Source organism: Myodes glareolus, chromosome 13 (assembly GCF_982192425.1).
Source record: "Myodes glareolus chromosome 13, mMyoGla1.1, whole genome shotgun sequence".
NCBI lineage: Eukaryota > Metazoa > Chordata > Mammalia > Rodentia > Cricetidae > Myodes > Myodes glareolus.
The window spans coordinates 67048625-67061771 of NC_142038.1; the positions used below are offsets into that span (position 1 = coordinate 67048625).

Sequence of the window (13147 nt, forward strand, 5' to 3'; positions counted from 1 at the left end):
TCAAGCAATTATTGGAACACTAGAGAAGGTAAATGAATACACTATATATTATTTCCTGATCGGAGAGTCTTAATTTAAAACTGAAATATAGTTAAGTACAAAGCTTTTTTTTTTTTTGACCATAAGCCATAGAGAAGTGGGAAGTAGGGAGAAAGAGTCAATGATGTTAAATATATCAAGGATATTGAATTCTTACTGGAAAGTGTGAATGAATAACTTTGCTGGAACATCCCTACACATGTACTAGGAAGGCTACTAGCTCTCTTTCCCTATTTTGAAAAATATTTATTTGTATTTTATGTATATAAATGATTGCGTTATTCACCACAAGTGTACCTGATGCTCACAGAAGTCAGAAGAGGTAGTTGAACCCAGTGAATCTGGAGTTATAGACAGTTGTGAATCTGAACCCTGTTATCTCCAAGATCAACAAACACTTTTAACCACTGAGCCATCTCACCAGAGTGTCCGCCTTAAGTGTTCAGATAGGACCACAGAGTAGGGATTTATGAGGGAATGGGGCTCTGATGTGTTCTTACAGATGAAGTTGGGAGCAGGATGTAGGGAGGACTCCTAGAGAGCTGGAAGGGAAGAGTGAGACACAGACGTGACTTAGACACGCTGTAGTAGTCTATGCACCTGACAGACTATATTTAAAAGGCTTGGAAATCTCAGCCAGGCATGGTGGTACACACCTGTAATCCCAGTATTTGAAACACCGAGGCAAGAGAATCAGTGTGAGTCCAGTCCTGGGCTACATGGTGAGTTCCAGATCATACTGGACTGCCTTGTAAGACTCTACCTCAGAGGGAAAAAAAATCCCAGAACAAGCAAATACAACAAAAAAGAGTACAAACAAACAAAAAGGCTTTGAAAATCAGGCAGGGACAAGTAAAACTCAGGTACGATTATTACTGAAGCAAAGAATAAACGAAGGGATATTAAATAAAATCATGTACTTCCCATAGGGAACCGGTGAGGACCTCTTCTTGTGCTACAGAGCTAAGTGGCAAGCTGGGGTCTTTGCCACTTCCCTAGGCAGCAGTTGAGGAATGGTCCTCAACCTCTGAGAAAAGAGAAGGCTGATGGGGCAGTGATTCAAGCATGACGCCAGGATAATGACACATGAGATCGGGAAGTCAGCCCACTCACACCTCAACTTTCATGCTTGGGCAATGCCCTGGATGCAGACAGAAGCTCACAGGGAGCTCCAGGAACACTGTCCAGGACTAACTGGAGTTTCAGTCAGTAGGAAGAGATTCCTCCCTGTGAAGGAAATACAGTTAGAGACTTATAGGATATTTCAAATGGGATTTCAAATTAATTCTGAGATCTAGAAAGACAGCTCAGCCAGTAAAAATGCTTTCTGTCCAAACACTAGGATTTAAGTTCAGATCTCCAGAACGCATGTGACGTGGTCACATCCACCATTACTTTAACCCCTGCTTTCTCCTCTCTCTCTCTCTCTCTCTCTCTCTCTCTCTCTCTCTCTCTCTCTGTGTGTGTGTGTGTGTGTGTGTGTGTGTGTGTGTGTGTGTGTTTGGGGTGGGGTGGGTGCCTGTGTCAGGATGATTGCTTTGGCTTTGGTTACCAGTCTAACACTGGGTTCAATGAGAGATTGAGAGCTCCTGTTTCTAGGGAAAAAAAGATGAGGGTGTGATAGAGTAAGACATCCAACATCTGCCTTCTTCTGTTCTTCACCATGCACAGCAGTACACACACACACACACACACACACACACACAATTCCTCTGAATATGACCTTTTGTTCATGACTGTAAGACATCATCATCGACACAATGGGCTTTTGTTTTCTGGGTGGAAATTATCCTTCCTCCCAGACCAGTGGGAAGTCACTGGGGCCACTGCCCTGCCTCCTGGAAAGGACTGTTTGCTGAACAGTCTACTTGTGAGGAGCCTCCAGACTCTGGTGGAAGGAGGAAAAGCCCTTGTAACAGTTCTTGACTCATGTATTAATAAAGGGAAACTGACAGTCTTCCAAGCTTGGCACACCCTCTATGAATTGGACTTGCCGTCATCATCCCTGAGACTGCATGACGGTGAATCTGGGTGATGAATAAGTGTCAGACTATTCTCATTTTGGTCTAGAACTGAGATTTCCATGGCTACCTGGAACACTTCTGTGGGAGCAGAATAAAAGCTGGGAAGAATGTGTCTTGGAATTTAGAAAGGCAGTCAGACAGTTCCTACATGCAACAGAGGGTCTTGAATGACGATTCCATTTGATACCAGCTTTTAGCAGCCTTTTTAAGATTACCCCCCCCTCCAAGTCAAGGGAGTTTATTCAAACTCATCTTCTGCTTTGCTTGCTCTTCACTAAAGCTGTGTTTCAGTTTCTGATTGGCAGGTTTTTGTTTGTTTGTTTTTTCAGGTTCAACATTGCTGTAGTGGTTGAGTTGACCCACACTTGCTTCATCCCAGACCACAGGCACGGAAGTGAGAGGGTGTGCAAAGACTGGTTGGTGCTGAGTTGCACAAGGTAGACTGGGCCAGTGGATCCGGGGTTAGCCTTTACCTCCTAAGATTAGGTACCCCTTGTCAATGCCCAAGACTCCTCCCAGGTTCAGACACAATATCCTGCCCCTCTGCTTCTTCTCTCTCCTCCTCTTCACTTGTTCTTTTGGCTTGAGATGATAGGCTATTCCTAAGTAGACTGTTTGGGGTGGGAGCTCACCGTACAGCTCATGGTAGCCTCAAAGTCACAGTTCTCCAGCCACTACTTCCCGACTGCCAAGAATACAGGTGTGAGCCACCACATCCAGTTCAAACTGCTTGTTTCAGATTTGCTTTCTGTTGGCTATATAATTCATCTTGATTCCTGCAGTTTTGTGTGTTTAGCTTAAACTTCTTCCAATTATTGACTCTTCTTTGTCATTTTTCTTATCTTTAAAACAAATACCAGAATAGCAGGTAATAACTTGCTTTTCTACCTGATCCATTGTTTTAGCAGTGAATTCCAAGTGATTTTGAAGGTCAGAATATTAGAAGAGACATATCTGAAAAGTGCTTTGTGATTCCTTGTGTTTCACAATGATTTAAAGTTGAGTTTTCGACAGACAATACTCAATTGTAACTACATTCAAGACAAAAATCATCTAAATCAATACATTTTAGAACATTTTAAATAAACTTTCAAGATATGTTTTAAAATATAATTCATGTAAAAACATAAACAATTGGATCTATCCCCAGGGTGTTCTACATTGCCGTTATAAGCAATGGAAGGGCGTTTCCCTAAATTACAAATGCACATTGTCTTTGGTAGAAATTAAACTAATAATGTGTACCAAATGGGGAATTCCAGGCCCTCTGTTAATGTTGATATACTTAATATACTGCACCTAAAACTTAATAATGCAAGTTGAAATATCACTCCTATGCTTCCTTAGTGTTTACGGGCTAGATTTGAACCACTGTTATTTTGTAAGAGGAGGTGCAAAGCAGCTGTGCTAACGGTAGGCTTATCAATATTCCTTATCAGACAGCACAGTGCAAAAAACCAAAGACACAGTCTTGCTGAAGTTTCAGTCACTTGGTAGACACCCATAGCCAGTTAGATTGTAGTTAATCAAAAGAGCTAGTTAAGGTCATTAAATACTTAGGAGCATTTAGAATAGAGATGAATACATCAAAAGTATCTACATGTGTGTCTGTGTATAGAGACATGCATATTTCATAATGATCAAGAGAATCGTCGATAATGAATATGACAACTCATTACAACCCCCTAGTAATCCCTTTCATACCTTGAAGTTGAATAAATTACCATTTCTTCCAGGACAAGTTCTCGCTCCTCAGTATGGCTTGTCATGTGCCAGTCATGCTAGCTTTACTCCCAGGCTCCGGGGTTCTCCCTCTAGCTCTTCTGAACCAACAGCCCCTCTGTCTCCATCATGTAAGGAGCTTGTCCAAGTCTCTCCAGTGCTTCTCACGTTCTGGCCTTGCTGCTGTCACCTTTACTGGAGCATTCCCCCATGCCACCCCTACTCCTCCTTTCTGTTCTTATCTCAAGCATCTTTGCTCTTCACAGAACTAAGAGCCTGCTATAAAGTGTCTTAGCTCTTCAGCCCTTCAACTGCAGGAAGAGTCCTGACTCGTACCGGGAGACATCTCTGTGCTGGCATGCTCTTTCCTCCCTGAACTGCAGAAAAGATTGACTGAGCCTGGAGAAGACGACACAGTTTTCCCTGAGGTCATGGGCAAAGAAAGACAGGAAAAGAGGAGCTGGAAATCTCCAAAGGGGAGAAATTTGGAACACTGTCTCTGAGACTAGCATGCCTTCCCCACAGACTTCAGCTGATAGTGGCTTACATGTGTCAGGAATGAGACTGCGGAGCAAAACCTAGGGAGATCTGAGTCTTGAGAGCTCAGGGAAGCCCCACTCTTTGAGGAAGTACATGGCTTAGATAAGGATGGTCTCTGAAGTAAGCAGGGTAGGGGGGAATGAAGGCAGTCACATGCTCTGCACCTTACTGTGGACTGACCCAGGGCTCTGACCATGGGTTTTGAATGGGCTTTGGGGATCAGCAATACATCTGACACAGATTCTTTCTGAATTCTGCCAGCAGAGTTCCAAGGGTATGGCTTCTACTGTCACAAGCCAGTAAGTAGCCAAGGATTTTCCCACCTAAACTTTGAGTCACCTTGAACAGAAGTGGGGGGGGGGGGTCTGTGTGAATCCTTTCTCCAGCCTTTAGGGTAATGTTGATGGCTTTTGATCGCTGTAAATGTTTGTTAAATGATGGTAATATTGCAAGCCCCATTTTAGAGTACATTTTGTTTGGGAGATTTTCCTGTGACCAGATTTGAAAAATTTTTATCTTAGTAAATCACATTTAGAAAAAGAAGGAAAGAAAACAAAAACAAAAGCAAATGAATAGACAGCAAAACCCAAACAAGTAACAAACAAACAAAAAGCAAAAACCGAAATCAAAACCCTATTTGAACAATAAGTGAAAGAACATGTTTTTTTTCCTTCTTTCATTCCTTACCATTTTCCTTCCTTGCTTTCTTTTCTTAGTGGGCCCATAGAAGATCACAAATATTGCCAGTAATTACAGCGCAAAGGCAGTCATTTTGGGTATGGACAAATGGTCAGGTAAGCACTTCTTTTCTTCGATTTTAATATCTGGCACAGATAATCCATGGCATTCGGGACAATTTTCCTTCAGTGGTTTATTTTATCATGTTAATGAGATTTGGAGAGACTGTCTGGGTTTTGTTTCAACTTGTGAAGTGGTTGCCCAGATTTTGCACACAGCGGACTGAATGGGAGGATCCCATGATCCGAATCAGGTGTGTACCTGGCACCGAGTAGACTCAGAGCAGGCGGGTCCGAGTTTGGGAGTGGAGATGCTCAGAGCCGTGTCAGCGAAGGGGACGCGGGAAAGGTTGGGCGGCAACCCCCTCGAGGCAGAAGAGGGGCGTGGGAGAGCTGGCAGAGGGTGGACCGGGACCGCTTTCCCGGGGAGTGAGCTCCCTGGCGGCCGCGGGGAACGCAGGGCAGGCTCGGGCAGCTCCAAGGCGGCCCCGGAGGTGATAAAACTTGAGAAATAACTAGGAGGGGCCACCCAGCGTCTCCCTGCTCCAATCCAGTTTCAGACGAGAACACGCTCCTGGGCAAAGAAGCTTGAGAGCGGCCAGAACGACTTCTAGACAAGCAGCTGCGAAAAAAACCTCCTGCGCCCTGGCTCTCACAGTCCCCGCTAGGCGCCCGCCTGCGTACTTCTGAGGTGCACCGAGCAATGGCCATCGCTGGGTTCCGGAGACCCTGGTGCGGAGCCCTTTGCACACAGCTGCTGCTGGCCCTCTGGGTAAGTTGCCCGGGGTTGCAATCGGATGGGGACCCAAATGGGGGAAGGGAAATGGGTGAATCCGCCCTGGTTGCCGCAGGGGCGCAACAGGCGGCAAGTGATGGGCTAAGTGTCTCAGATCAGTTCTTGACTGGTTCAAGTTCCGTCTGGAGGGGTGACAGGCGATAAGTTATCAAACGACCACGCGACCCCTCAAAACTTAGCTTCCCCCGCCCCCCCCCCCCCCAGGGCCGCCATAGACGATATCTGAATTAGGAGTCCGTTCTCTGGCTACTCGGCGCTGGTGTCTTGGTTCTGGGTGGGCAGCGGATGCTATTTGCTCCTTGCTGGCAGCTCCTAAATCGGAGTGGTGATTGGGACTAGGGAGCCTTGAGTGGAAAGGAAAGACGACAGTGGGGGCTGGGGGGGGCGTATTTAGGAGTCTTGACCTAGCAAAAGACAGGTGTGGTGGGACTCAGGAGCTTCCTTACCTCTGAGTTTTGTTGAGTAGGGCCAAAGTTGTGTCCCTGGGATGTTAGCCTGGGGTTGCCTCTGCGAAGCCATGTTTTCAGCTATTCCTCCCCTGAAAGATGACTCCCAAGGCTCCCTTGAACTGCCACCCCGGTGCCTGCTCGCTCGTTCACCTGCTCTCTGTGTGGGAAGGCTGCAGAGGGTCGCACTGGAGTTTCATGGGGTGACAATAGAACTGGGGTCTGATAGACTGAGGGCGAGATGTGATTGCTGTCTTCAGTCTGGCTCTGAAGAGACACTGCTCCAATGCAGAGCTACTTCTGGGATCTCCTGTGTTCCCAAACCTCAGGGTTGAACTCCTGATCTGCCTGGAAAAGAGGCTAACGACAGTTTTCTGAGAACCAGGAAAACTTGAGGGGGAAAAATTAGGAATTCTGAGTGCAATATAACCTGCAAAGCTTCAGACCTATCCAAGGCTAACTAGTGACACACACAAAGAAGCTGAGCATGTGACCACTTCGATGCTCCAAAGACCAGGGTGCTGGGCCACTGTGTTATGTTGACCTTGTTTAGTTGTTTGCTTTCTTACTTATTAAGAGTAGTCCAGGCTGACCTTGAACTGGCTGTGTAAAGACGGCCTCGCTCTCCCCATCTTATTGACACCACTTTCTCTGTGCTGGCATCACAACCATAAATCACCTTCTCTGGTTCTAAGTGGACGGCGGCGGGCCCAAGTTTCAGCCCCTCTTGAATCAGAGAGCTACAGACAGATATCGGACTGTATTCAAGATCGGGAATACAGTAGGAGCCAGAACAATTGCAAACAAGCCCAGCGATCTTCCTGCAACAGTAAGGGTTACGGTTGGAAGTAACTGTAAATGAGGTTCCCTTGAAGGTTGTGCTCTCCCGGGATAGATGTGCTGGAATGAATTTCCAAAAGTTTGGTTAAAAACATGACTTTGGTGTTTACATTTTCACCGAGAGAGGACTTAGGAAACGAGGCAAAGAGACTTCAAGTGTTTTGTTCTGAGGATTAGGGGCACTAGCCAGAAAGGAGGGCACAGGGCTCTATGACTGGGACCTGTGGATCAGGGTCCTGGTGGGTTGAGGCCAGATGGTGTAATAAACAGCTGAATCAACTCGGCTCAATGGCGTGTCTCTTCTGGTTGTTGAAAGAGGAATTGCAAAGTCCAGGTTAACAGTGGACTCAGAGATGGGAGCGTGTATACAGACTGGGTGTTTCTCTCCCCAGGAGCCCCCAGTTTACAGATGTGTTGAATTCAACAACTAAGTGTTTTTTCCTTTCCCCTAGCAGTCTCTGAGCATAACATTAATGGGGCGTTTTAGAAACACCTTTAATTACGTGAAGATTAGTCATGGAACTCTAAAAACAGTCACCTTTCTGAGGAGGGCTTTTCAAAGAAAGTCTTTAGCACATGTCAAAGACTCTTAACACACGCAACACCTCACCTTCCGCCCCACACCCCAGCTATCACAGATGGAGGAAACTTCCAGTTGGCAAGTTCTTCACCTCTTTCCCACGGTCACTCTGAACTGCTACAGACACAGCTGAGGGAGGAGACAGCTTAGGAAAGCAAAACAGGAGAAACACGGCCATCTCACTATTAGTAAAGTCCTTAAGTATTATTTTTAGCGATTTTTCCATTTAGTGTGACAACAGATTGTCGGGAGTGAAGAAACTAACACCAAATCAGCTGCTTCCTACCTGTCACGGAAGATGGGATCTCTAACCTTTATGTTTCATGTAATTCTCCTCACCAAAACTGTCATTGAAGCCCCATGAGCTTTTATAATTCATAAATGGTATATTTTTGAGAGAGTCAACCATTTTCCTAAAGGACTCCTCTTTCAAGATTCCCCTGTCCATTCTGTCTTCCCTTAGCGTGTATAAACGTACCTGCAACCGATGTTGGCAAACATGCCTTCCATCTTTTCAGGTTGTATAGTATTAATTAATGGGGGACCCCTTTACTAGGAAGACTTTGTTCTTGAGTACATTTCACATACTTAAAATAAAAGGGAGTATAGAAATTTATGTTGACTTTTATGAGTGAAAGTGGATTACAGCAAAGAAAGTGTTTAAAGGGGGAGAATCTTTATCTTAAAGCCTCATTGTAAGAAAGTCAGAGTGTAAGCTAAGCACAGTGGTGTTTGCCTTTAATCACATAGACTGAGTCAGGAAGATTGCCGGTCTTCACAGCCTTGTCTACACAGCAAGCTTCAGACCCGTGAGGCTTTATAGTAAGATCCTACACGACAATAAAAGGAAGAAAAGAAAGTCAGAGTTTTAATGTCTGTTTGGACTGATGCAATGTCTCTCCTACTCCCAGGGAATCCCAGACCTCACACTTGGTTATTGACAGCTTTTTAAACGAGGTTGTTGATGGTCATATTGTGATGACTAGGTCTTGAAGCAACTTTTGACTATGGAATAAATGCAAAGCCATGTACATTTTTTGTCCCTGTTGTAATCCCCGTGCCCGGTGTCTTCCATATAAGGCATCTCTGGAGAACTGTGGTTAGTCACACTTCCCACTGAACCAGAAGTCTATCTTACAGTGAGTTTGGTTAGGAGGAAATTTGTTAGAATCATCAAATTCTGTGACTACAGAGTTGTAGATCTTAGTGTTTTGTTTCATTTTTCTGGAGGTGGTAAGAATTAGAATGCTAGTGTTTCCATGTAGCAGAGGATAAGTGTCCACAGGAGAAAGGAAAGGTTTAAATTCTAGTGTTGATTACTCTGCTTGTCAGGATATCCTTGGTACCGCAGGCAGGTCATGCATGGAATCAATTGCCATTCTTCTGCATCTCTGGCTACTGAACCCAGGGCACATGCTCTGCCGCTGAGCCACACCCAACCCCATGCTGTAGCTCCATTTGCTCTGGTGGGGGAAGGTGTACTAAGCAAGTCTCTTTTCTGCATTGATGTCATAAAACCGACCTTCTCAAAACAAAACAGTTGCAGACAGCTGCTTTAATCGTCCACTTCCACTTGGAGTTAGATCTTTGCATCAGAGTTTAATAATATTTGTCATAATTTTGCAATCACATCACTAAAAAATTATAGAGTACTGTAAAATAAAACCAATTTTGTTACATTTTGAGGCTATTTTTTAGCATGTTTTTCCAAATAAGATATTTGAAGTTATTCCTGAGAGGTCTCCTTTTAAAGGGTTTCTTTTAATTCAAATTGTCAATTAATTTATCAATTTTTTTTTAAAAATAAAGTTTTTTATCTTTTCTTTTTTAAATGTATTGCATTTATGTATTTATTTTGGGGGAGGCCATATAATGGCACATGTAAGGAGGTCAGAAGACAACTTGTGGGAATTAGTTCTTTTCTTCTACCATGAATTCCAGGGGTAGAATCTAGGCTTGTATGTAGAGGTCAGAGAGCAAAATGGCGAATTTAGTTCTCCCTTCTACCATGTGTATTCTGTAGATGGAACTCAGGTTGTCCAGCTTGCAGGCAAGTCCAAGCATTCTGTTTTCCTTTATAGCCAATATCCAGAGTTATACAGAATGGACACAGAACAGAATTCTGAGAACAGAAATGCGTGGACCCTTCTTATCTTACTTTCTGAGGTCCCTGTGTAGTTAGAAAGTTGTCTCATGTTGCCATGGATGTCATGTATGGGAAACGATGAAATACATAGCAGCCAGCAAAACCCATGATGGATCTAAAAGTTATGTCATAAGAAACATTGCCCCAGGAAATGGAAACACCTACTATTTGTGTTTTAACATGCTAATGATAGGAAAACAAGACTGTTATCAATTCAAAATAAGCAGATGATTCAAATTTATCATTTAAAGAAATTCTTGGCAAATTGGTTATAAGGGAATGGTCTCTCTTAACTCAATGAAATATACTTAACAGAACTGAATTGGGCTGGAGAGATAGCTCAGTGATTAAGAGCACATACTGCTCTTGCAGAGGATTCAGATTTGGTAAATGGGAGCCAGCACCCATTTAAGCAGGCTCACAAATGCCTTTAATCCCAGCTCCAAAGGATTTGATGACCTCTTCTGTCCTCCGTGGAAATTTCCACTCAGGTGCACATATATGCACACATACCCACATTCAACTCTCACTCTCTCTCTATTTATCATCTATATCTATCTATCAATCTATCTATGTACCCATGTATCTATCTATCTATCTATCTATCTATCTATCTATCTATCTATCTATCATCTCTCTGTCTGTCTGTCTATCTATCTACCTATTTCTTTACCATCATTCACTCACATATAAATTATATAATTAATTTTTAAAAAATTTAAAAAGAATGAATGATTGAATGTAGTGAAAAAAGTAAAAAGACACATAAATATGGTGAAATGGTAAAGATTCTTTTTAAGCTTAGAAACAAAGAAATTTTGACGATTGTAACTTTTTTTGCATATTCTACTGACAGTCCAAATAGACACATACGTGTATATATAAAGGGAATTATGGAAGAGGTATAGGGAGGAGTGAAAAAAATAATACCAATGGACATTGTTTGAGATGCAGGACCAGCTTTTCAGAAGGAAGATCAGGTATCCATACTATAGCTAACAAAAATCAGCAAGTTCCTTTCATATAAGGTCAATTTAAAATAATTTAAAAGTTATTTCTTTAGACTGTCAACAGACATATAATATAGATAAAAGAAGAAACCTATTCATGGCAGTGTTATCATTGATGTATTTAAAAACAACCTAGCAAGCTGACTGTGGTGGGACATATGAGCAGTCTCAAGACTCAGGAGGTAGAGAGGGAGGATTATCCTCAGCTACAATGTGGATTCAAGGCCAACTGGGGATATGAGAAGCTCCGTCTCAAAGAGCAAAAGGAAATAAGTAGTAACAGCCTAATGGATCCTAAAAGAACTTCATGGTGAATTCAGAATGCCTCTTCAAATGGCATAGCATAATTTACAAATGAATGAAAGCATGTGCTCACCATGGTTAGGGGCTTTTTTTATGTCAAATTCTTTTAAAAACATAAGTGAAATTTCACCGAAAACTTATGTAACATAATTATATGTCTTTGAGAGACTTGGATGGTAAAAGAGCTTTCTTTAAAGGAAAGTGATATAGGTCCTGGGGGCACCTTCATAGACACCAAGATTTGATATAAAGCTGTATTGAGTAAAACTATGGAGTATTGATGGAGAGATAGATGTACACAGATAGAATCATGGAGAAAACCCAGAAGAATGCATCTGGGGGAAATAGGTATTAGGCTTATTGTGGATGTAACACCATGAGCTAAGATTGGGAGAATCATTGTGAGGGTGATGTCAGTAGTGATCTCTGCAGCAGGAGGTAAAGATATATATATATATATATATATATATATATATATATATATATATATAAATATATATATATATATCACATGAGTAGAAGACAAGGGTAGAAATGGTTTTACAGTTTGAGAAGAAAATATTGGATATATGCTTATGCTGGGTGCTATTAAGTCATAGTAAACCCAAACCAGAAGAAATTATTAATCCAACTGATGAAAATTGCAAAGAAAATAACAAAGTTATGTACTTTAAAATTGTAGCCATGTTTATAAAATATGCCACAAATTATGAAAAATAGAAATTTTGTAAGTAAGAAAGCCTATAATTAAAAAAGTAAACTAACCTGACTGTAGTAGAACATGGCTTCCGTTCCAGCGTTACAGAGGGGGAAGCAGGTGGATTTTGGGGAGTTTGAAGGCAGCCTGATGAATACAGTGAATTTCGGGATAGCCAAGGCTACACAGTGAACCCCAGTGAAGATGAAAAGAGGGAGAATTCAGTGCTACAATAGAAGACAAATGGCAAGAAAGAAATTTAAAAATGCAGATGACACAGTCATCAGATTAATCTATTAAAAAGGAATCGAAGTAAATTCAAGATGGTATAAGAAATAAGAAATGCACACCAGTGTTCCAGCTCCATGAACAGTAAGACTTGGAAGAAAATTTATCAATAAGCAGTGAGACAGAGCATTCATAAGCACAAAGCGGTTTGTTTTTTAACGTTCTTTTTATTCATTCTTTATGTCTTTCACGTCATGCTTCTCCATCCCATTCATTTCTCTGTCCCTTTGTTTCCACCCTCTGCCCTTGCAACTTCCCCACCAAAATGAAATAAAATTTAAGAGAAAAAAAAGAAAGAAAAAAAAAGAAAAAGAAGAAGGAAACATCAATCTCATCATGGCAGCTCTAGTGTGACACAGTGAGTCGCACAGGAAACCTTTTTATCCACATTTCTTTACTCGCGTGTGTCCATTGCAAAGAGTCGTTGGTCTGGTGTCTTGCTACACTGTTGATGCTGGGTTCTTACTGGGACTCCTTTTGGTTATCTTTCTGTCACCCTGTGTCGTGGAGATCCTGCAGCTTTGGGTCTGCAGGACCAGTCCCTCCCTGTGCTCCCACAGATCACAGATGGAGTAGATGTTGGGGGAAGCTAACACATCACCCTGGTTCTGGCCCTGGGTAGCTTCAGGGTGAATCAGCCCGCAGCTCTCCCTTGTCTTCACACTAGTGTGAGCTCTCTTGTCTTCACACCAGTGTGAGCTCTCCTGCAGTGCTCTGGCTAGTTCACCCCTTTCATCAATGAGCCAGGGGCAGGGCTAGTTCTGCTTTCATGTCCTCAGGGTGGGATCTCCCACACTTACACCTTCAAAGTCAGCTCTATTGTGTTGCTAAGGTGTGGTGTAGGGGCTCCCTCCTGAGTGCAGCACAGGGATTTGTATGGTAGTTTATATCATATATTTTAGTTCCTTGTACCTACAAGGGATACTCAATTTATTATCTTAGAATGAAAACAACATAAATAACCATAAATATTGAGGGA

At 42.6% G+C, this 13147-nt stretch overlaps 1 protein-coding gene across 2 annotated transcripts in view; it reads left to right on the plus strand.

The window, feature by feature from the left end:
* Positions 1-5597: 5597 nt before the first annotated feature.
* The window catches only part of Dsc3 (desmocollin 3), a 39379-nt gene continuing 31829 nt past the window's right edge, over positions 5598-13147 (plus strand). For both annotated transcript variants that reach the window (XM_048442680.3, XM_048442681.3), the window contains exon 1: positions 5598-5834. In XM_048442680.3, coding sequence (XP_048298637.3) covers positions 5766-5834 — 69 coding nt within the window. In that variant the 5' untranslated portion in view covers positions 5598-5765. The remainder of the gene's footprint in view (positions 5835-13147) is intronic.